A 25,382-nucleotide genomic window follows, 5' to 3' on the forward strand; every position below is an offset into this window, starting at 1 on the left:
CTCCACTGTTTATGAGGCCCTGTACTCCCCCAATCCATGGGCTGTTTTCCCTTGAAAAAAGGGTTGCAAACTGGTTACTACATTGTTTTGTTTTTGTCATTTGACACAAATAATTCCCAAAGAAACACTAACTTACCAAGAGCACACAGAGCTGAATAAATGGTTAAACCACATAAAATTTTTAAAAAAAAATCAGAATAGGCAGTTTTGAGAAGGATGAAAGTAAAATACAATCAGACTCTGCAGGATACGAATTAGAAAACATGTTTTCTTTTTAAAAAGCAATCAAGAACAACTAATGTCCTTGATCATAGAATGCCAAAGGCTTTGAAAATTCTTTGCTATTGGACAAAATTCAGTATGTTGAGCTAGAAATCATTTCACAGGCTATTTATAGGTTTTAAGTCACCAAGATAAACTCTGTAGATGCTTCCTCTATGATAAAATTTTTCCTATATGTTAAAGAGAGACCAAAGCTTTGATTAGGATTAGAAAACAAAACAAAACAAAAAAAGATAAAGAGCCAGCTTAAGACCAAAGCCCATTCAAAAATACAACTTCCAGTATTACAAGAGGAATCCTTGGGATTAGCACATTAAAATGGCATGTTACAGCAAATTGAGAAGACATGCATAAAATAAGTTTAATGAAATGATATGGTCATCACCTCCTTAATATCTTGAAAATAATACCAAACCAAAAGTGCAGATTCCTTTCTGGTATAATCAATAATACAGAGAATTATTTAATTGAAAAGGTTGGGAAGGATGAGAAGGAAAAAGTCTTAATTGATGCCTGCATGACTTCAAAATGTATCATATTCTGACCTCTAAATATGTAAAGAGGATCTTAAATGTTCATTTACTATTCCTTAATCCTAGGTTTCAACAAAAATACACTTGTCAAAATGTGGTCTCGGGCTTCCCTGGTGGCTCAGTGGTAAAGAATATGCCTGCCAATGCAGGAGACATGGGTTTGATCCCAGGTTCGAGAAGATCCCACGTGCTTTGGAGCAACTAAGCCCCACACACCACAACTACTGACCTGTGCTTCAGAGCCTGGGAGCCAGAACTACTGAAGCCCACACGCCCCAGGGCCTGTGCCGACAACAACAAGAAGCCTGAGCACCACAGCTAGAGTAGCCCGCGCTTGCCCCAACTAGAGAAAAGCCCTCACAGCAACGAAGACCCAACACTACCAAAAACAACCAAGGTTATTAAAAAGAAAAATATGGCCTCTCCTTCTCCTGCTCATAATCAATGCTGGAAAAAGAAAAACTGCCTGTGTGTGTTTTTATAAGAAGATAATTGCTTTACAATATTGTGCTGGTTTCTGCCACACAGCAATATCAATCGGCCAAAGGTATACAGACATATGCCCCTTCCCTCTTGAACCTGCCTCCCATCTCCCACGCCATCCCACCCCTCTAGGTTGTCACAGAGATCTGGGTTAAAAGCTGCCTGTTCTTAAAGCATAACTCATAAGGAAAGGCAGAGAAGGCAATGGCACCCCACTCCAGTACTTTTGCCTAGAAAGTCCCATGGACGGAGGAGCCTGGTAGGCTGCAGTCCATGGGGTCGCTAGAGTCGGACACGACTGAGCGACTTCACTTTCACTTTTCACTTTCATGCATTGGAGAAGGAAATGGCAACCCACTCCAGTGTTCTTGCCTGGAGAATCCCAGGGATGGGAAGCCTGGTTGGCTGCCATCTATGGGGTTGCACAGAGTCAGACATGACTAAAGCGATGCAGCAGCAGCAGCATAAGGAAAGGAACCGAGAAATGTGTCTTCATAGCTCCTGGACAGATACGAAACATAAAGAGGGGGAAAATGCACTCTTTTAAAAAAGTTCTGACCTCAGTTCTGGTTCCAAATTTGTCCTACTGAATTCTGCAACCTTTAAAAAGTTACTTACTATCAAGGCTCACTTTCTTCATCTATAAAACCAGAGGACTGGACCATACCTGCAAAAAGCCAACCCTTTTCTAACAGTCTTTGCACCAAACAGCCCATTTATGCCACTCTGGAGCTGCTGCGTCTAAAGTGGCCAAGAGCCCTGGGCTGCCCCTCTCCAGGGCCCCAGCCTCCTAGGAAACTTCCAGCTCAAGTAGCTCAGATCTGGCCACTTTCCCTAGGCCAAGTTAGCAAGGGATTTGGGAATCTCCCTGCAATGCAGCAAACCTGGGTTCGATCCCTGCGTCAGGAAGATCCCCTGGAGAAGGGAAAGGTGACCCACTCCAGTATTCTTGCCTAGAGAATTCCATGAACAGAGGGGCCTGGTGGGCTACAGTACGTGGGGTTGCAAAGAGTCTGACACGACTGAGCGACTAGCACTTTCACTTTCAAGTGAAGTATTTTTCGCCTGAGAACAGCGGAGTCAGCCACAGGGACAAGCTCTAGTTTCACAGGTTGATGGGGCAGACCGGGAGTCATTCAGAGCAGGAAGTACGTCAGAAGGCATTTCATGACAAATCTGATACATCAAACAACCCTTAAGACTTTCAACCTTAAAATAAGATTTGAGATATCATTTGTAAGGGCCTCTAGTTAAAGCGTTTTTAAAGTCATATTTAACAAGCACAGTTTGTCTACTGTATCTAAATTCTAACTCTCTAGGTACAGTGGGTAATACAAGCCCCTAACTTCCAAGCATTCAAAATCCTTCAGGGGCAAAAAAATAACAAAACCCATAAGCAACCATACCATATTTACAGAAAGTGTCAGCTCTGAATAATGAAAAGTCATCTTTAGAATAAGGCACTTCCAAAACAATGGGCCCTACATCTTGAAATGGCAAGAAACACTTTTCCTTACGTGCCAAGTATTAATAGTTCACACTGACTAAGTCCTTTGATTACCAGGGTCAGGAAGACTGAAAAGGCTCTTAAGCTCCTAAATGCAGACAAGTTAAAGGGCCCTCATGTTGACAGAGGGTGACGGGAAGCAGGCAAGTCACTAGAAGGGTTACGTGATTCACTGAACACGGCAGAAGGGCAGACATCATTTTGTCTCTTGCGGATCCTTTGTGAGAAAAAGGTAAATGACAAAAACCAAACCAACAGTGGGGGCTTTTACAAGGAAGCAAGGCCCAGGGCAGTACTGGGGTCAGACCCTGGTCAGCCAACCTCCTGTCAGTACAACAAGCTCAGAGTAAAGGCCTTCAGACAGCCCTAAAAGAACCTTGAGGCTCAAAAGTATTTTGAGATCCCTGAGTTAATTCAATATTTAAGAATACTAGGATGTAGTAAATTATACAAGCATTATATAAAAAAAGAACATAATGTACATTTTAAATCATTTATCAGGAAAAACCACATTATCAGGAAAAGATGCACAGGAGATGTAAAACATTTTAAAAATAAATACTTCTCAACTTGGCACCCCTGTCATGTTTTCTAAGCCTAGTTTCCCTGTTTGATGCCTATTCATTGGATTATTGGACGAAAGGTACATAATCCTTCAGCCCTGTGTCTGGCACACAGTAAGTCCTCAATAACTAAGCCACTGTTTTACTACATGCTAAACACTATTTTAGTAATAAGGGTTAGTGGAGAAAATTCCACTTTGAATTCCATTTTGACATTTCTGCACTAATAAGATGGGGGCTGAAGGCAGTGGCGTGAACAAACATGAAAGGAATAAAGTCTGGATGTTTCTGTTCTTCTGTTTGAGGAAGATACAAGATTCTGGTCTTCCTAGAATTCACACAACTCAAAAAAAAAGGAAACCACGATTCCCCACAGAACTCTTATGTAATCCCACAGCTCCATGCGGCCCCACCTACTCCTCCAGATTCACCAGGAGGCTCTCACAAACCTTGGCAGTGTTTGGTTCTGAAAATAACAATCTCGGCCCCCTTCAACTCCCCTTATTGTCCCTAGAGAACAAAAATAAGCAAGCTCACAATATTAATAGCAGCCACATCCACAACTTGCACTCTCCCCAGAGCTTGAGCCCCAGTTACTGAGGTTCTCCAGCTCAAAAAAAATCTTTCACAATAGGAACAGGCAAAACAGGCAAGCAAGGCCAGCTGTAGTTAAGTGTCCCCCAAACATTCACCATCTCACATGTCCTATCCAGGTACTAAATCTCTGAGCTCTCCCACATTCCCCTTCTGACGGTCAAGACAGGTTATCAAGGAGGGCTCTGCTTGTATGACTGACGACTGATAGAGAGCAAAGTGGGACTCCTCCCTAGAGTATTTCCAAGCCAGCCGGGTACAAATCCTCAAACTTGGGGTTCTCAGTGCTGGATGCACATCAGAATTACCTGTGGAGCTTTTTAAACTACACTGGAGGCTCCTGAATCAAAATGCCAGGCAGGTGTTCCCCAGGCAATTTTTAAAAGCTCTAGGGGTGATTCTGACATGTAGGCAGGGTTGAGAACCACTATTCAATCAGCAATTTGTGCAAAGCTAGCTCGGGCATTTACGTTCTCCAGCTCAAAGAAAACACTTTGGCACCCTTGAATTTATGCTAGCTTACCAGTTGCCAACAACAAAGCCTATTCTTCCTCCAAAGTCTTGCACTCCAAGTTAGCAAGGTGGCCTAACCTCAAGATGGCTACACAGTACTAGGACCGGGAAGACTGCACTGCTAGGGACAGGGGCTGACAGGTCACAGACTCGTGCTCAACCCGGCTGAGTCACAAATTCAACTCTGTGAACCCAAGAAGCCAAACAAACAAACAAAATGCAAAACACACTTAGTGATAATGAACATGGTCTATAATAACCCACAGCAGCCTATGCATGATGAATGCTCAATGTATTTATTGAATGAATAAATGAACAGGAGCTTAAATCATAATTACTCTTCAATGGGATAGACTTAAATTTTTCTCAGAGAATCTGGTGGAAATCAAATTACAGGAGAAGCAAAAGTAACCAAAGAATGATGAAACAAAATTCAACAAGGGGCATTCCCATTAAGACTACTAATTATGGAGATAAAAATTGAAAAATCTTTATCAAGGAATGCTGAAGTAGCTGAATTCTGCAGTGGTAAAGTGGTGACAAGGAGGTAGAGACTAGAAGATGCCACCATAAAATCCAGTCCCCATTCTCTCTTCAGTAACAGAATGCCAGTTATACTTAGGGTAGCTATGCCCCAGCTGAGAAGAAGAACTAAAGAGCCTCTTGATTAAAGTGAAAGAGGAGAGTGAAAAAGTTGGCTTAAAACTCAACATTCAAAAAATGAAGATCATGGCATCCGGTCCCATCACTTCATGGCAAATAGACGGGGAAACAATGGAAACAGTGACAAACTATTTTGGGGGGCTCCAAAATTACTGCAGATGGTGACTGCAGCCATGAAATTAAAAGACACTTGTTCCTTGAAGAAAAGCTATGACCAACCTAGACAGCATATTAAAAAGCAGAGACATTACTTTGTCAACAAAGGTTCATCTAGTCAAAGCTATGGTTTTTCCAGTAGTCATGTATGGATGTGAGAGTTGGACTATAAAGAAAGCTGAGCACCAAGAACTGATGCTTTTGAACTGTGGTGTTGGAGAAGACTCTTGAGAGTCCCTTGGACAGCAAGGAGATCCAACCAGTCAATCCTAAAGGAAATCAGTCCTGAATATTCATTGGAAGGACTGATGCTGAAGCTCCAATACTCTGGCCACCTGACGCGAAGAACTGACTCACTGGAAAAGACCCTGATGCTGGAAAAGATTGAAGGCAGGAGGAGAAGGGGACGACAAAGGATGAGATGGTTGGATAGCATCACCAAGTCGATGAACATGAGTTTGAGCAAGCTCCAGGAGTTGGTGATGTGTAGTGGGAATTCCTAATAATGTACTTTCACAGCCATGAGAAATTCCACAGAAATTGCACCTAGAAAAACAGTATATATTAAGAAATTATGTTAATGATTACCTTTCATGTTTTTCTTAAGAATAATCTCCTTGTTACAAACCTCAAGGCCAGAACCAGAAGGGAGTAAAAGCCTGGGATCATAAAAGCATGGACCTTGGAACATCGGGTCGGTGTCAGGCATGAACTCTACCTACACACTTGCTAGTTGTTCCCGAGACTAGCCCAGAGGGAACGGCCTGAGGTAACACAAGGAGATCTGGACTATGGCAGTGCAGTACAGGACATTTAGGAGTACGTGATTAACACAACGTGTGTCTTGAAAAAGGTAAGATCTGTCAATGTATGGCAAAACCACTACAATATTGTAAAGTAATGAGCCTCCAATTAAAATAAATTTATATTAAAAAAATAAAGTTCATATGAAAAGGGAACAAAAAAAGATAATATCTGAGAAAATCTTGTAGTCTGCAATTAGGAATAAATGTTGTACTCAGAGTAGACTCTGCACCTCAGTCCAGTGGAGACTGCAGGTCCCCTGACCCATTGCACCAGATTCCGTGTTCTGTCTTCATTCTCCTCGTTTGCTCCTGGCCCATCAGGGCAACGGTGATGGACAGGGAAGCCTGGCGTGCTGCAGCCCATGGGGTCGCAGAGTCGGACACAACTGAGCTGACTGATGCCCCAATTAATGACTACCTTTCCACACCTTCCAGCCACACTGATGACACTGTAGCGGATGTGACAGAAGCAGAAGTCTCACAGGGTGCCTCCGGGAGTCTCCTTAAGGGAAAGGGAGGCATTCTCGAGTCTCCCTGCATCCTGCTGCCTCAAGCCATCTTGAGCCATGAGTATGATGCCAACTCACTGGGAATGGCACAGAGAGCCAGGACTTCAGACAGAGGCCAGGTACCAGCCTGGGCCTTGCAACTCTGGACCTCCCAAAACTAAGCCTGACTGACACAATGATCTTAACTTGGAAGTTTAGGGAAGCTATAAAAACATGTAAGGTCATGTATCCAAAAACAGAGCCTTCCTAATCCAAACATGGGTCCACAGAGAGGCACAATGACTGCTCTAAGTATGTCATTTATTGAGCACTATGTGTCAATTTATACACTCCATTATCTAGTTTTATCCTCACATTCTCACCAAACAGATATTCTCTTCATATCACAGGTGACACACCAGAGGTTCACAGAATTTAATAGTTTGCATAAAGTCAAAAAGCTGGTAACAGTTGGACCTGGAAATCTAACCCAAGTTGATAAGACTCCATAATCCATGCTCTTTCCACAAATCATGTTGAATATGAAAGAAAAACCCAAAAACTTTGTCTTGAACAGACATCTAGGTTCTAAAGTTAGTAGCACACAGCCAACAGGATGGTCTCACAAACAAGGCTAGCCTTTCTTGCTTTCAACAATGTTTCTCAGACCCCAAAGTAAAAAGCACTTAGTACACAATAAATACCAATTCTCTTATAACTGCCCTTTTAATTTTACATGGAGATTTTAAATGATGTAACTATTTCATTTAACTGCTAAATTATTTTTGTTTAAAGTTACATGGAAAAGAATAAATTAATCCTATATTTCAGTCATATAAACAGAAAATATATATGAGGCCCTGAAGATATTTGCCTTGCCTTGAAAATATGTCTTTGAGTTCATCTAGTATGTAACTCGGAGAAGGCAATGGCACCCCGCTCCAGTACTCTTGCCTGAGAAATCCCATGGACGGAGGAGCCTGGTAGTGTGCAGTCCATGGGGTCGCTAGAGTCTGACACGACTGAGCGACTTCACTTTCACTTTTCACTTTCATGCATTGCAGAAGGAAATGGCAACCCACTCCAGTGGTCTTGCCTGGAGAATCCCAGGGACAGGGGAGCCTGGTGAGCTGCCGTCTATCGGGTTGCACAGAGTTGGACACGATTGAAGCGACTTAGCAGCAGCAGCAGTATACAACTACCTGGCATTTTATCCTTCCAATTTGAAGAATTTTTAATTAAATCCCAAGAAGAGACACTTTCAGGTAAGAGGATCAATACCCCAGGGCTTTCCCAGTTTTAGCACTGGAAGTCCTGTATCCTGGGAACTCCATCAGTCCTGGGATAATCTGAAGACTGATCACTCTGTGGCCTCAGGGTACCATATACATGCATAGTTATGTCTTCAACAAAATGTATTAGAACGTAGACAGTTTATATGAAATTGGAGATGAGCATTATTAAAAAGGGTAATTTCCTGGTGGCTCAGCAGTAAAGAGTATGCCTGCAGTGCAGGAGACGTGGGCTCGATCCCTCTGTCAGGAAGATTCTTTGGAGAAGGAAATGGCAACCCACGCCAGTATTTCTTGCCTGGGGAATCCCATGGACAGAGGGGCTTGGAGGGCTACACTCTACGGGGTCATAAAGAGTCAGACACGACTGAGTGACTAAATCACCACCATTATTATAAAGTATGATTGTAAGATATTTGGGCAGCTAAGCAAAAAAGAAATTACAAAGCTCAATATAATCATGCTTAACCAAGAAAACGTTGCTGAGAATATCACAAGTGTATGTCAAATTCTTCACTGTGGTGATATTCAACAAGTTCACCAGGATTACCATTCACCCAGTCCAAAAATGGGCTCTGCCAGCCACACATACATTTATATATAACAGACATTTCATATATATGTATAAAACTGAGACACTATATGAGGAAACAATGAAAAAGGAATCAAAATTCAAACAACAGTTTTAAAGTACAAATGGTTCCCAACTTGTGTGTGTGCCGTGTCCTCAGCCGTGCCTGACTCTTAGTAACCCCATGGACTGCAGCCCACCAGGCTCCTCTGTCCATGGATTTCCCAGGCAAGAATACTGGAGTGGGTTGCCATGCCCTCATCGAGAGGATCTTTCCAACCCAGAGATCAAACCCACATCTCCTGTTTCTCCTACATTACAGGTCGATTCTTTACCCACTGAGCCATCAGGGAAGCCCAACCTACAATGATCCAACTTATGATTTTATGATGCATTTAGTAGAAATCCTACTTCGAATGGTGAATTTTGATCTTTTCCTGGGCTGGTAATACGTGGACCAAAAGATCCTCTTGCCTTGATAGGCAGCAGCAAGCCACAGTTCCCAAAGGATAATGGGTCGCTGGCTAGCAATTACCATGGTAAATGACCCGTATCTTTACAACCATTCTATTTTTCACTTTCACTAGTATTCAATAAATTATAAAAGATATACAACACTTTATTATAGAATAAGCTTTGTGGCAGATGACTTTGTCTAACTGTGGGCTAACGTAAGTACTCGAAAGTCATTCAGTCATGTCCAACTCTGTGACCCAATAGAATGTAGCCCATCAGGCTCCTCTGTCCATGGAATTCTTCACTCAAGGATATTGGAGTGGGTTGACATTCCCTTCTCCAGAGGATCTTCCTGACCCAGGGATCAAACCCACACTGCCTGCATTGCAGGCAAATTCTTTACCATCTGAGTCACCAGGGAAGCCCAATGTTAAGTGTTTAGAGCACGCTTAAAGACAGCTAAGCTTAGCTATCATGTTTGACAGGCATAGTAAATGGATTTTCAAATGATGGTATTTTCAACTTATGTTTATGAGAATGTGACCCCATCATGGAGCCAGATGGGCTACAGTCCATGGAGTCACAAGAGTCAGACACAACTTAGTGACTACACCACCAACAACAACCCCATCATAAGTCAGGGAGGGCTGTACCCTCATCTCTGTGAGATGGTGGAAAAGTTTAATTTTGATGTTTCAGTTCCATGGTATCATAAGAGGCTTAAAACTTTCTGGGGTAGAAACAGGAAATCTGTAAGTTAAAAGAGGTTGGGCCCAGCCATATACTTAGGTCCTTTGTAACTTGAACACCCCATGACCCAAGTCATCCCTTTGTGACCTCTTTCTTTTACAGGAGAAACAAACTGGGCCAGAGAGTTACATGGCACTGCAAGGGTCCAGGGTTGTAAAAGTGGTTGGACTCAGCCATATACTTAGGTCCTTTGTAACTTGAGCATTCCATGACCCAAGTCATTCCTTTGTGACCTCTTTATTTTACAGGAGAAACAAGTTAGGCCAGAGAGTTACATAGCACTCCAAGGGTCCAGGGTTGGCTGGTGAAAGAGGCTGGACAGCTGATTAGCCATATTCTCATCAGAATTATGCTCAGAAACACTTAGAACCAACATAGCTTGTGGTCAGCATGGGGAGATAAGTAACACATTTTACTTCACCTCATGGGAGATATTTCACATAGTTTAACTCATAAACAGATAAACTTGCTTCAAGTTTTAAATAGAACTCTGAGCTCAGAAACTCTTTGTTATTAGTTACTTCAGCCATACAACAGCACAATATACACAGCAGTACTTTTCATGAACTCTCTAAACAAGCCTAAAGAATGAACAAAGTAATTTGAAAACAAACACCTTTGTAATCTGAAGGATCTTCAAAACACAGAAAACAATTTTCAAAACTAATTACTGCTGTTGTCTAGTATTTCCAGCATCAGCGTCTTTTTTAAGCAAAACAAGCATCTCCCCATTATAAGCGGTGCCGGAATAATGAGAAATCTTGGTGTGTATTCTGACAATTTCATTCTTATAGCTGAGAGACATTACAAATGAGCACAGGCATATATTGTTCAAACAGTATGCCACTGTCTCTTAATCTGGGAAGGCCCCCAAACTAAATAAATAGGAAAATCTGCTGCCTCAGAGGGGAAAGATGAATTGTTCCAGGTAGCAGGCTTGTACTGAGTTGATTTTCAGTCACTTTTGAATTTATGCTGATCCATCTAGATGCCTGCCCTGTGCCCCAATAGCCAACGGTACTACCATTTTAAGGGTACAACTTACGGCTGTGATGCTGACCAAAGCTTGCTGATCCAAACCACTCTTACCTTGGCTTCAACTGGTACCCCTTTCTAATAAGCAGCAGCAGCGTATACACATACTGAGCCTAAGGCCAGGGCTACTAGGCTAAGGAACCTCGGGTAAATCACTCAAATCTCCCGGGTTCTCGGTTTCCTGTTCCCCTCATCTGTGGAAGGACATTAATAATCTCATGGAAGTCTCTAAAACCAAACTAAATGTAAACATATTTAAAAAAACTACTTGAAAGAGTTTTTGTAAATTATGAAGTTATAATACTGAAGAGGAAAAGTTAAAATTTTAGGTAACCTCCTGCTCCTTCTGCCTCTATAACACAGCTTGCTCCTTGCAAAGTCTGGATCACGTAGGTCACGCAGTCTCAGAAAGTGGGGACTTAACAATACTAGGAACTGGAGCTTATCTCACTCACCCCTGTCCTGCTCTTTGCAACTGCCCAGCCCCTGCAAACCCGTTTATTCATGCCTGTCCGTGTATAGGTCAGGCATCCCCTCTCCATCTTGACTGCTGGTCCCACGCGAGCACAAAACCCTAGTTTAAACCAGCCTGTTAGCAGCTAGTAACCCCTTTGTTCAGGGCTCAGAGCTTGTAAGTTAACTCCTCTGGGCCCACCAGCGTAATAAACCTGAGTTCTCCACCTCTCTAAGTGTGGTGCTTGGTTTCTTGATTAGTGGTTTCAGCAACATTTCTGGAGGCCCCAGCAAGATTCCAACCATGCCGACCCCTTGAGCCGCCAGACTGGTGGCTTGGCTGGGCTGGAGCGAAGGAACCCCAAGACGAATGAGGAGGCATGCCGCCTGATGGTATTCCGGGTTCTCTTTCAGACTGGTGTCCCGACTCTCCAGATGGCCGAGCCCCAAATGGACTCACTGGAGGGACAGACCAACTCACCAGGAATGGCCACAGAATCAGGTACGGTCCTGGGGCCAGTCCCCAGTCAGTTCCTACCCCAACGGGTAGAAGAAGAGACTGATCACCTCCTTGGAGCTCCCAGGAAGGAGACATCAGATAGGGAGAAATGGAGACTTGGGAGAATGGAGGCATTGTGACTGATAATCTCCTTGGAGCTCCCAGGAAGGAAGCAACAGTTAAGGAACCCTGGGGACTTGGGAGAAGGGAAGTATTGTGATAGCTTCTGAATGATTTTGAGTGCGTGATTGCTGACTGAATGGAGTGAAAGAAATTTTTCTTTTTGGAAACTGCAAAACCAATTCTTTTTGCATTTGAAATTAAAAACAACTAGCTTGTTAAAAGGCTTCCCTAGGGAAAAGCTTAAAGTTAACCCTTTCCATGTCCTTGAAATACACAGCCAACTTTGCCTGAGACCTCAGCCTTTGGCAAATTAGAACTTCAAGCAAGGAAAAAAGGTAGTCAAAGAGGTATTTTAAATCTCAAACAGAAAACTATAAGATCTCTGACTGTCTGGATTTATCTATGTCTCAGTGTATGCCTTTTGTTTTTTTTTTTCTGATATTGTTGAAGTTGTAAATGAGTTCTAATTTAATTGGCCTAAAGAAAAGTAAGCACTTACAAATCAAACAATTCTAAATACAAGAAAAATTAATCCAAATAAATTTCAGAGTCACATAAACTGGGTAATATTCAATATTAAATATCTAGTATTAATGTTTGTTTGCTAATCTAATAAGGAAGAAGTAGGATGTATGTTTTTAATAAAGAAGATATAAAAAAATTACATTTTATAAAGGGAAAAGAAAGTAGGTCTGACTTACAGGTGGCTGTTACAGAAAGTGGTTAAAAGGTATGTGAAAGGTGGACCCTGAAAAAATGTTTTGTGCATGGGTAGGATTAAGTTTAAAATAAATTTAATTAAATTTACCTAAATGAGTTTAAAGCAAGCTGGTGCAAAAACTTAAATTTGGCCTTTCTGTTAAGAGGACATACTCTCTTCAGATGTTGAACTGCTTTTAATTATAGATTTAAGTTTACCTCTTAATTGATCCATTCTATATTTACCTTTGAAATCTTTTGTTAACTTTGGCTAACTACTACTAAGTCGCTTCAGTCGTGTCCACTCTGTGTGACAGTAAATAACTATTATTTCACAGTAACTTATATGATCCTACCTGACTGTTATAAATCCTTTTGACATTTATTGACAAAACTTCCTAAATAACTTGACTTTTAGCTAACTTTGGGATGCTTCAGAGGGCCCCTGAGACTTAAGCTACCTTGGTTGACTGGACACGTTAAATCACATGGGAAGTACTGTTAAAGGGATGATAAATCTTTTCAGGTTATACTGTATGGTTGATGTTACTAATACAGATATCCTAAAATTACGTGAAATTCATATAGCTCTGATATGCCCTGATAAAATATGGTCAATTATAATTCTAGTTATCATATTAAAGTGTTATGACCAGGCTTCTTTTGTCAATTGCAATAGAATCAGATTTTAAACATCCCTTTTATGGTTTTACTCTCATGCCTTTAGAAAAATACTGCTAGTTCTTCAAGATTTAGGGAAAAGACTTTCTAAAATTAAGCAGATAAACAAATTTTGTTATTAACAGTAAGCTGGTACCAGACTGGAATTTGGTCTTCTCTCTGTTTAGAGAACAAAGTTTTCTTAGAATGCAGCTTTTGATAACAGATTATTAATTTCTTTGCCTTTAAGTGATTTATATTTGTTTTTAAAATCTTTCTGTTACTTTGGTAAAGTAAATAAACATTAGTTAAGGTTATGGTACATGGAGACAAAGCTCATTCTGCTTCAACAAAAATATATAAGCCCTCACAGTTAGATTTTTGCTATCCTGATGTCCTTAAAACATGGCAACAGTCTGCTCCTAAATCAGGAAATTAAAAATGGATAAACAACAGCTGAAAATCAAAGAGCCAGGACTATGGGAAATCTTGGCTTTTCCTGGCTCCCTGACATTTTTATCTGATGGGTTAAAGCCTTCCCTGGCTACAGTGTTAATGTCCTCACAATGAGTTCTCCAAAAAAGAAAAAAATTATGTTTCACTGAATATTCTAGTTTTGTTAATTAAGGTCTGTGCTTACTAAGACTCACTTCTGAGATATTTCCTTGTTATTTGCTAAAAGGTTTAATTACATTATTAAAAAGGACACTCTAAGATTGTTTCTAAAGCTTATCTCAGTAACCAGTCTTTGGATAAAGGTCAGATGCTCCATGATGTACAACCAGGAGATTAACACTTGGCTATAATCATTTAACTGAGTCAGATGACCTGGGGTATACCAGAGTATACCCAGTGAAAGTTCCTGACTTAAATTCTTACTTGTAGTCTTACTAATAACTGCTAGCTATATTATTTTCTGCTGGAGCAGCTGTGAAGAGACACCCCACGCCCAAAGTAAGAGAAACCCAAGTAAGACGGTAGGTGTTGCAAGAGGGCATCAGAGGGCAAACACACTGAAACCATACTCATAGAAAACTAGTCAATCTAATCACACTAGGACCACAGCCTTGTCTAACTCAATGAAACTAAGCCATGCCCGTGGGGCAACCCAGGACAGGCAGGTCATGGTAGAGAGATTTGGCAGAATGTGGTCCACTGGAGAAGGGAATGGCAAACCACTTCAGTATTCTTGCCTTGAGAACCTCATGAACAGTATGAAAAGGCAAAATGATAGGATACTGAAAGAGAAACTCCCCAGGTCAATAGGTGCCCAATATGCTACTGGAGATCAGTGGAGAAATAACTCCAGAAAGAATGAAGGGATGGAGCCAAAGCAAAAACAATACCCAGCTGTGGATGTGACTGGTGTCAGAAGCAAGGTCCGATGCTGTAAAGAGCAATATTGCATAGGAACCTGGAATGTCAGGTCCATGAATCAAGGCAAATTGGAAGTGGTCAAACAAGAGATGGCAAGAGTGAATGTCGACATTCTAGGAATCAGTGAACTGAAATGGACTGGAATGGGTGAATTTAACTCAGATGACCATTATATCTACTACTGCGGGCAGGAATCCCTCAGAAGAAATGGAGTGGCCATCATGGTCAACAAAAGAGTCTGAAATGCAGTACTTGGATGCAATCTCAAAAACGACAGATGATCTCTGTTCATTTCCAAAGCAAACCATTCAATATCACAGTAATCCAAGTCTATGCCCCAACCAGTAATGCTGAAGAAGCTGAACGGTTCTATGAAGACCTACAAGACCTTTTAGAACTAACACCCAAAAAAGATGTCCTTTTCATTATAGGGGACTGGAATGCAAAAGTAGGAAGAAACACCTGGAGTAAAAGGCAAATTTGGCCTTGGAATATGGAATGAAGCAGGGCAAAGACTGATAGAGTTTTGCCAAGAAAATGCACTGGTCATAACAAACACCCTCTTCCAACAACACAAGAGAAGACTCTATACATGGACATCACCATATGGTCAACAGCGAAATCAGACTGATTATATTCTTTGCAGCCAAAGATGGAGAAGCTCTATACAGTCAGCAAAAACAAGACCAGGAGCTGACTGTGGCTCAGACCATGAACTCCTTATTGCCAAATTCAGACTTAAATTGAAGAAAGTAGGGAAAACCACTAGACCATACAGGTATGACCTAAATCAAATCCTTTATGATTATACAGTGGAAGTGAGAAGTAGATTTAAGGGCCTAGATCTGATAGATGGAGTGTCTGATGAACTATGGAATGAGGTTCGTGACATTGTAAAGGAGACAGGGATCAAGACCATTCCCATAGAAAAGAAATGCAAAAAAGCAAAATGGCTGTCTGGGGAGGCCTTACAAATAGCTGTGAAAAGCAGAGACTCGAAAAGCAAAGGAGAAAAGGAAAGATATAAGCATCCGAATGCAGAGTTCCAAAGAATAGCAAGAAGAGATAAGAAAGCCTTCTTCAGCGATCAATGCAAAGAAATAGAGGAAAACAACAGAATGGGAAAGACTAGGGATCTCTTCAAGAAAATCAGAGATACCAAAGGAACAATTCATGCAAAGATGAGCTCGATAAAGGACAGAAATGGTATGGACCTAACAGAAGCAGAAGATATTAGGAAGAGATGGCAAGAATACACAGAAGAACTGTACAAAAAGATCTTCACAACCCAGATAATCACGATGGTGTGATCACTGACCTAGAGCCAGACATCCTGGAATGTGAAGTCAAGTGGGCCTTAGAAAGCATCACTATGAACAAAGCTAGTGGAGGTGATGGAATTCCAGTTGAGCTATTCCAAATCCTGAAAGATGATGCTGTGAAAGTTCTGCACTCAATATGCCAGCAAATTTGGAAAACTCAGCAGTGGCCACAGGACTGGAAAAGGTCCGTTTTCATTCCAATCCCAAAGAAAGGCAATGCCAAAGAATGCTCAAACTACCGCACAATTGCACTCATCTCACATGCTAGTAAAGTAATGCTCAAAATTCTCCAAGCCAGGCTTCAGCAATATGTGAACCGTGAACTTCCTGATGTTCAAGCTGGTTTTAGAAAAGGCAGAGGAACTAGAAATCAAATTGCCAACATCCGCTGGATCATGGAAAAAGCAAGAGAGTTCCAGAAAAACCATCTTTCTGCTTTATCGACTATGCCAAAGCCTTTGACTGTGTGGATCACAATAAACTGTGGAAAATTCTGAAAGAGATGGGAATACCAGAACACCTGACCTGCCTCTTGAGAAATCTGTATGCAGGTCAGGAAGCAATAGTTAGAACCGGACATGGAACAACAGACTAGTTCCAAATAGGAAAAGGAGTTCGTCAAGGCTGTATATTGTCACCCTGTTTATTTAACTTATATGCAGAGTACATCATGAGAAATGCTGGACTGGAAGAAACACAAGCTGGAATCAAGATTGCCGGGAGAAATATCAATAACCTCAGATATGCAGATGACACCACCCTTATGGCAGCAAGTGAAGAGGAACTCAAAAGCCTCTTGATGAAAGTGAAAGTGGAGAGTGAAAAAGTCGGCTTAAAGCTCAACATTCAGAAAACGAAGATCATGGCATCTGGTCCCATCACTTCCTGGAAATAGATGGGGAAACAGTGGAAACAGTGTCAGACTTTATTTTTCTGGGCTCCAAAATCACTGCAGATGGTGACTGCAGCCATGAAATTAAAAGACGCTTACTCCTTGGAAGGAAAGTTATGACCAACCTAGATAGCATATTCAAAAGCAGAGACATTACTTTGCCAACAAAGGTTCGTCTAGTCAAGGCTATGGTTTTTCCTGTGGTCATGTATGGATGTGAGAGTTGGACTGTGAAGAAGGCTGAGCGCCGAAGACTTGATGCTTTTGAACTGTGGTGTTGGAGAAGACTCTTGAGAGCCCCTTGGACTGCAAGGACATCCAACCAGTCCATTCTGAAGGAGATCAGCCCTGGGATTTCTTTGGAAGGAATGATGCTAAAGCTGAAACTCCAGTACTCTGGCCACCTCATGGGAAGAGTTGACTCATTGGAAAAGACTCTGATGCTGGGAGGGATTGGGGGCAGGAGGAAAAGGGGACGACAGAGGATGAGATGGCTGGATGGCATCACTGACTCGATGGACATGAGTCTCAGTGAACTCCGGGAGTTGGTGATGGACAGGGAGGCCTGGCGTCCTGCAATTCATGGGGTCGCAAAGAGGTGGACACGACTGAGCGACCGATCTGATCTGATCTGATATTATTTTCTATGTAGCTTGCTTCAGAAGATTATTTCTTATGTTACCAAATGTGTGACTGAGCCTGTGATAAAATGCTGGTATGCAGTTCCATATGAGATCAATAATTGTAATAATGTAACTAGATATGGGAAGAAGCAACAAGAGGAAATATTTTCCTGGACCAAGAGGCTACTAAGACAGGTATGGTCCAGAGACTTTTGCTACTTACCAGGCCTGGTCTAGTGACAACACATTGAGTGGCCTGTCAACGGAATCTTTGTTAGATCTGGGAATGAGACTTCCTAGCACCGTGGGACACAATGACCACGAAATGCCCCAAAACATGGTCAAATATGTGGCTATGAAAGGGCGCTGCTGACTGGAAGTTGGCCCTTGCCAACTGCCTCTACAAAGATTAAATCATGACCACTATAAGATGCTGACCTTCAACACCCCCTTGAAAGGAGTTCAGGGTGGAGACAAAAAATAAGGCACTCTGTGCTCCAGGAAAACCCCAGAAAAACAGACTTTCAGATAGTCAGATGTTTTCAGGTACAGATTTTTATGAGTCCAAATTCTTGCATCTTCTCATACCTAGACAAACACTAATATTACAAACCAGTGTCTGGACCTGGTTCTCCTGGCTAGCCCCTCAGCAGCTTTCCCACTTCTATTAATCTTTTGGCCATATATCTTTAACTTTCTTGTTAGGTTTGTTTCCCCAAGTAGTAGTACAACAAGAATACCCCCCGGCCAACACCCAGACAGTGCTGGAACAAGCTGCCTTATCACTCTGTGGACTCTCACCGCCCTCCGTAAAGGCACCCCGAGGCCCTATTCTCCCTGTGAGATCTTATACGGGAGACCACCCCCAGTGATAGAAAAGCTCAAGGATGAGATGGTCTCAAGGGAGACCACCAACAACTAGCTGACCTGGAGATGTCCCAACACCTCCAGGCCCTGGGAAAAGTCTTCCACCAAATTGCCCGAGAAACCTTAGAAAGGACACCCATTCCTTTGGGCAATTGGGTTCATCCCTATCAGCAGGAGATGAGGTATGGGTTAAAGATCGGATCAAGGAACCACTTCAGCCAGTTTGGACAGGCCCTCACACGGTTGTCCTGGCAACCCCTACTGCTGTTAAAGTTATAGGTGTCATTCCTTGGATCCACCACACCAGAATCAAGAAGGCAGTGACTTCCTGTGATGAAGACACCTGGAAAGCAGTTCAGGACCCCCCAAAACCTCCTCAAGGTCCGGTTCCAAAGACAACAGCCCTTACCCGTGAAGGACGCTGAGCCCTGCTCTAGTCACTCCAAAAGCTGACTAGTCAACACACGGCAGAAGCCTGAGGATCCTTCAGTCTTGCTCCAGTCACACTCCAGCAGCTGGCTGGTCAACACACAGCCGAAGCTTTAGGATCCAGCTATCAAAATATGGATGGATTTTCACTGTCAAACCTGGCCTCTAACCCTAATTGGTATTATTGCTGTTGTCTTCACTACAGGACCAACTAGACTTCCTGGCTCAGGTGGTTTTATAAAGTAGGAGAGAGCTAGGCCTACTGACAGCCAAAAAGGGAGGAATCTGCCTCTTCCTGAATGAAAGACGCTGCTAAAAGCAGCATGTAACCAATCAGAAATAGTCAGAGACATGGCCTAACAGCTAAGGGAGAAACTAGCTAATTCCTGGGATAACTGAAACAATATCTGGAGCTGAGGATCGTGGCATCTCCCTTTAACAGGTCCTCTCTTTATGCTCTTTGCGGTGCTCTTTTTTGGCCCTTGTATCCTCAATACAATTATCAGGATCATAACTTCTCGGATTGAATCCATAAATTTACATATGGTAATAGCTCAATATAGCCCCCTAAACAATGGAGAGCTCTGAATGTCCTACCAAAACATGAGATGATGCTTTCTACAATGAATGATAGAAGCATCAAGAGGGGAGAATGAAGAGGAAAAGTTAAAATTTTACATAATCTCCTGCTCCTTCTGCCTCTGTAACTCAGCTTGCTCCTTGCAAAGTCTGGATCATGTAGGTCACAGAGTCTCAGAAAGTGGGGACTGGAGCTCATCTCACTCACCCTTGTTCTGCTCTTTGCAACTGCACAGCCCCTGGAAACCTACTTAATCACGCCTGTCCATGTAAAGGTCAGGCATCCCCTCCCCATCTTGACTGCTGTTCCTGCGCGCGCAAAACCCCTTAGTTTAAACCAGCCTGTTAGCAGCTAGTGTTGCCCACTATAGTCTGTCTATAAAAACTCTGTAACCCCTTTGTTCAGGGCTCAGACCTTGGAGTGTTAACTCCTCTGGGCCCACCAGCGTAATAAATCTGAGTTCTCCAACTCTCCGAGTATGGTGCTTGGTTTCTCGATTTCTAGTTTCTGCAACAATACATTATTTAAACAACTGAGTTGGCAAAGACTGTATCTCTGATGTAACAATACTGCCCCTGAGATGTATAAGTTCATGCATAATCTATCACAAAGTCTGTTAATTAAAATATTTAAATACACAATTAATGATTATTAAATTCAAAAGACAAGTCAAGGAAAGCACTATAAATACAGCAAGGTAGAAGTCTTCAGTATTCTAGCATCTAAAATAGTACACGATTTGACTTAGACTGGAAATCACATGGGTAATTCTTTAAATACCAGTTTTACGCATGACCTCAGGCCTTCAGCCTAAATTGTGTGCTCTTTAATTATGGGCACAGTTCATTTCCCCAGTAATACTTCCATGAAAACATTTCTTACCTGTATGCATTTCAATCTAAAATGCCCAGATCAACACAAACCACTTACAGGCATATTCTAATTTACAAAGAAAAAAAGAATAGAATGGAATGGAAAAACTCACTATAATTACAGCTGTCTACCACTACAAAGAAAAAGCAGAATGAAACAACAAATTAAAGTCAAGCAATACTTTTTCAAACACAGACAAAAATGTTCTTAAAAATCGCCCCAATTTCCCAAGTTCACTAATACTCAAAATTAACATAACACCCTTTTCATACAAGATGACTCTATCATAGAAAGTATAACTAAAACCCTAACCCTACGAAGGAATGCTTGTATTAAAATGTCCTTCATATAGTTATAACTGAATTAATTTCATAATTAAATTTTGCAATATGAAATGTGAGACGCTGAATGAAAATAAGAGTATGAGAAATACACTAAGTATTATCGTCTCTTTGAGACTACAAAATTCTTGCAGCAGGAAGACCTGCAGAATGTAATTAAATAAAATCGGAAAATTGTGACTATATTTTCACTTAACTTAAAACATTTTGAAGTCAGTAGCACTCTTAAATTTTAAACAAGACCTAAATTTCTTCTCTAACAGACTGAAATTTTCTTCCAACAAAATCAGACTACTGTGGGAAACTGGTAATCCTTTCTTTTTAAACATTACATAACTTCTTCCTAAACAATATGGATGTCTGAGGCTAAATCAAAACCAATGAAACCGAAAATAGAAATGGAACTGCTAGATATTCATTCTTAACAAAGATGGAAATTATTTCTTAATTTTCAGAGAGCTGTATTTCAAGAATCACTTTCTCAATAATTAACCAGAATTATCAACTAGCAAACACTTGATGTTAATTAGCCAAAGTAAACCAGGTGAGTCATATTCTAACATATACAGAACAACTGCAGTAAAGGAAAAACCAAAAATCAAGTGACGTTTTAAAGGTTAACTTTTCTCATACTAGAATTTTCCAGGTACAGCAGAGATATGATGCATTAGACTGAGAAACCTGTAGAAACGTATTGATCTCAACTACCAAGATTATAGCGAGTTCTAGTCAAAGGAGGGGGTAAAAACTATCTGAATACCTGTTTTGAAAAGCCTGCAGTAACACTCAACTTGAGAAACAAACCACCGAACAGAAAACAAGAAAGCACGGTCAAAAAAACAAAAACAACAAAAAAAGAAAGCACCGTCTTCTACCACATCGCCGCACCTTGCTCCAAACTTTAGCTCTTCGTTTCCTTTCCGTGGTTAACTTTCAAAATAAATGGGGAGAAACCTGTCGCAACGAATTTTTAGAAGTAAGTACTATAGGTGAAGCAGAAATAAACTGTTCTAAGGAAGTTGTCTAACCACTCATTTACATACACCAAAAGACACCCACATATATTCCAGTCGGTGAAGATGCTACCTCGTGAACTGCAGAGAAGCTTGGACCTATATATAACAAATCCCAGAGACGGCTACTCTCCCAAGCGCGGGAAAAAAAAAAAAACAACTATGTGGCTCTTAAAACACGCAGCGCAGAGATGTGGGCTCCGCACAAATTCAAACGAAGCCCTACCATTCAAAAGCGCAGCATCTCCGAAATGAGGCAGGGCTCGGGAGCAGGAATCCACCCACAGCCCGCTCTACTCCGCCGAAGAGGCCAAGCAGCCCCAGGCCGGGGCGTGAGGACCGCTCCTCCCAGAGACCTAGAGGAAGCCAGCCGAATCGCGCAGTGGAACTGACCGAGGCGCGGGGGAGGGAGGCGGGCGCGGGGCGTGGGCTCACCAGGCGCGGGGGGCGGTCGGGCGCGCGCGCCGCCGCTTCTGCTGCTGCAGCTCCTCGGCTACTGGCCACAGCGCCCCAGCGCAGCGGGAGGGGCCACGGAGGCCGGCGCCCGAGTTCCTCCGCCCCCGGCCCCGCCGCGCCGGCTCCGCCAAGGGCGCCAGCAGCTGCAGGCAGCGCCTCAGCGCTCGCCGCCTCACCATCCCAGGGCCGAGCAGGCGCCGCAGCCCACCCGGCGGCCCGAGGCCGCGCGGGACCCTGGCCGAGCTAGGTTCCGCTCCACGTCGCCAGATCACTCACTCATTGTGACCTTCGAATCTGGCAGCCCCGCCAGGGAACCTGGCAGCCCCGGGCTGGCCGGTGCTCTGGCCTTTACCAAGATGGCCGGACCCCGCCGGCGAGGCCGTGTTGGTAAAGGAGGTGTCGCGGCCCGCTACGCCCCTCCCGGCCCGGCCCCTGTCCTTGCCCCACTCGCCCTCCGCACAAGCCCTTCTGACACTATGCAGGCTATCTTGTCCTAGACCAGACGCTAACTTGCAGATAGCTTGAACAGCTCCCGGATCAGCCGCCCATTGCTAAAATTAAATGGAAGCGTGGTGGCGGTTCTTAGCCTGCGCTATCCTAGTAGGCCAGTGAAAGTGAAAGTGAAGTCGCTTACCCGTGTCCGACTCTTTGCGACCCCATTGACTGTAGCCTATCAGGCTCCTCCCCATGGGATTTTCCAGGCAAGAGTGCTGGAGTGGATTGCCATTTCCTTCTCCAGGGGATCTTCCCGACCCAGGAATCGAACCCGGGTCTCCCTCATTGCAGGCAGACGCTTTGTCTGAGCCACCAGGGAAGCTTAGGTAGCAAGATACTTACGGTGATGACCAAATACCACCAGATTACTATTCTTAGCTTTTCCCCAAGTTTTCATTTTTGAGTTGCAGGATGCAATTCATTGTTTTTTAAAGTGTTTTAAAGTATAGACAGATGCAAATAGAATTCAACAATGAGTGGTTGGGTGTTCACGGGCCAGAAAGAAATGCCTTCAGCCTGGGCCTCCGAATGTAGATACAACTGCGGGAAAATGCAAAACAAATTACTTTGCAATTTGAAGGTGAACGTGCCAAGTGTAATAGCGTAGGAATGTAAAGCAGATTATATCAGGTGTGGACTTTTACCTCCTCGGGGAGCTTGCAGCTGAATCTTATTGACTTAAGGGTGATTAAGAGCTGCTTGTTCCTGGGTCACAGTGTTCCTCGCTGCAGCAGGGAAAAGAAACAGCGCTACAAAACCAAACTATAAATTGAAGCTACTGATAGCTCAGGAGGTCCTCACAGTGCCCTTAGCAGAGGAACTTTTGAAAAATGTCCTCTGCTCCCCTCACCCCAATTCTTTATGATGATGTTCAAATATACAGAAAATAGAGATACCTTTTTGTTATACTGTCTGAATAAATTGCAGGTATCAAAATCAATCACCCCTAAATACTTCAGCCTGTGTCTTCTAAAAAAATAAGAACATTCGCCTCAGAAATCACAATACCAGTACCACATCTAAGACAACAATTCCCTGATGGTATTTAACATCCAGTCCATTTTCAAGTTATGTGATTGTCCCAAGAAGGTCTTTTAAGCCTTTTTTTCCCCTAAACTAAGATATTGCCTAGGCTCATGCACTGCATTAATGTTTATGCTTTCTAAACTCTGGAATATCACATAAACTTTATGGATTGTGTTGTCATTTCTACTCAACTTCTGCTGTAGAAAGGGGGGCCCCCTCACCCAGGGCCCCAAGAACGGGCTCTTGTCTAACACTCAGAAAAGAACTGTCGGAGGAGACATGTGCTGACAAAGAAACTTTATTGGAAGAAGGCACCCGAGCAGAGAGCAACAAGGTAAGGGAACCCAGGAGAACTGCTCTGCTTTCGGGTTTTATGGTGATGGGATTAATTTCCAGGTTGTCTTTAGCCAGTCATTCTGACTCAGAGTCCTTCTGGTGGTGCATGCCTTGTTCAGCCAACACGGATGCCAGACAGAAGGATTTTGGGAGGTGGTCAGACACCGAACCCTTCTGGTTGGTGTTGGCTTATTAGTTCCCTGTTCCTTACCAGGACCTCCTGTTGTAAAACAAGTCATGCAAATAGTTACTATGGTGCCTGGCCAGGGTGGGCGGTTTCAGTCAGTGTGCTTCCCCTAACACTTCTAAAGCTTAATTTTTCTTGACAATGAAAAGCTGTTTAGTATACCAATTTTTGTCATTCCAGGCAAAACTACCTTGTCCTGCTTCACAGTACAGAGCAGAATGAATGCTGTGCCTCTTGCATTTCACTCATGGTTTAATTTTAGATCCTGACCTGCTGAATTGGGTTTTCTATGTCCTTCGCTCTTTGGTGACCCCTAGAAAGTCAGGCATTTGGCATATAATGGTTTGTCTTTTAAGTTGTCACTGTTAAAAATAAGACAACAGGCCTAAAATGGAGTCAATTAATGCTTAGCTCCACATCACCAAATGGAGACTTATAATGTCAGCCTCTCCTGGAACTGGAATCTTAAACCAGTCAATCAAGGAATCACCTGGTCAGCACTAGTGAGATAATCAGCCTGATATATCTATGTCATGACTCGACACACCCAGACCCACATCATCCCCTAAAGGAAAGTGACCTTGTCACAACCAATTCACTTTCTGCTAGTATGACTTCCAGGTCCCACTCCCTTCTGCCTGTAAAGTTCTTTAATTTTGTACAATGCCTGGGAGCTTCTTTCTATCTATGAGATGGGATGCTGCCAAATTCATGAATCACTGAATAAAGCCTATAAGATCTTTAAAATTTACTGTTGAATTTTTAAAAAACATTACTTCTTTTTTAAATGTTAATTAATGCTGTAAAGAAGAGGAGCAAATTTACACAGATCCCTTAAGTAGTTAGGTGGGCCAAGGTAACATTTCTGGAGACTAGTATTAAATGAGCTTATTTTAAATACTTCACAAAATCTTAGGCTCTACTTAAATAACTTCTGTAAAACCACATATAAACCAATTTTAGCACAATAGCTCATCTGTAAAGTGAGTTCTGCAATCAGTATTGTCCTTTCTTTTCCCAACTCCAAGCCTAAAGGCACAGAGGACTAGAGCACCACGTGACTACTTACTGCTGCTGCTGCTAAGTCGCTTCAGTCGTGTCCGACTCTGTGCGACCCCATAGACGGCAGCCCACCGGCCTGCCTCGTCCCTGGGATTCTCCAGGCAAGAACACTGGAGTGGGTTGCCATTTCCTTCTCCAATGCATGAAGGTGAAAAGTGAAAGTGAAGTCGCTCAGTCGTGTAACTTACTAGGGGAGTTTAATTCAATGTGTATTTATAGCAGCACCTGTGGAATTAACTACTGCATTCACCTCCAGTTAAATCAGAAGTTGTTTACATGAACATTAAGAATCTATCACTTCAGTTCAGTTCAGTCGCTCAGTCGTGTCTGACTCTTTGCAACCCTATGAATTGCAGCACACCAGGCCTCCCTGTCCA

The 25,382-nt window shown here is 42.6% G+C and overlaps 2 protein-coding genes across 6 annotated transcripts in view; one reads left to right on the forward strand and one right to left on the reverse strand.

Annotated features, from left to right (window-relative positions):
• The window catches only part of ARMC10 (armadillo repeat containing 10), a 123,681-nt gene that overhangs the window by 97,251 nt on the left and 1,048 nt on the right, over positions 1 to 25,382 (forward strand). The window contains exons 7-8 of one of the 2 annotated variants that reach the window (XM_061413881.1): positions 11,560 to 11,647; positions 23,624 to 23,967. In XM_061413881.1, coding sequence (XP_061269865.1) covers positions 11,560 to 11,647; positions 23,624 to 23,952 — 417 coding nt within the window. In that variant the 3' untranslated portion in view covers positions 23,953 to 23,967. Of the gene's footprint in view, positions 1 to 11,559; positions 11,648 to 23,623; positions 23,968 to 25,382 lie in introns of those variants that run through there. The other variant, XM_061413882.1, reaches the window with a different exon arrangement.
• Positions 1 to 25,382, reverse strand: part of NAPEPLD (N-acyl phosphatidylethanolamine phospholipase D) — a 92,027-nt gene that overhangs the window by 35,635 nt on the left and 31,010 nt on the right. The window contains exon 1 of one of the 4 annotated variants that reach the window (XM_061413875.1): positions 21,879 to 22,739. The exons of 1 other annotated variant lie outside the window; for it this stretch is intronic. In XM_061413875.1, coding sequence (XP_061269859.1) covers positions 21,879 to 22,078 — 200 coding nt within the window. In that variant the 5' untranslated portion in view covers positions 22,079 to 22,739. Of the gene's footprint in view, positions 1 to 21,190; positions 21,650 to 21,669; positions 21,857 to 21,878; positions 22,740 to 25,382 lie in introns of those variants that run through there. 2 more of the 4 variants (XM_061413876.1, XM_061413879.1) reach the window with 2 other exon arrangements.

Source organism: Bos javanicus, chromosome 4, assembly GCF_032452875.1.
Source record: "Bos javanicus breed banteng chromosome 4, ARS-OSU_banteng_1.0, whole genome shotgun sequence".
Taxonomy (NCBI): domain Eukaryota; kingdom Metazoa; phylum Chordata; class Mammalia; order Artiodactyla; family Bovidae; genus Bos; species Bos javanicus.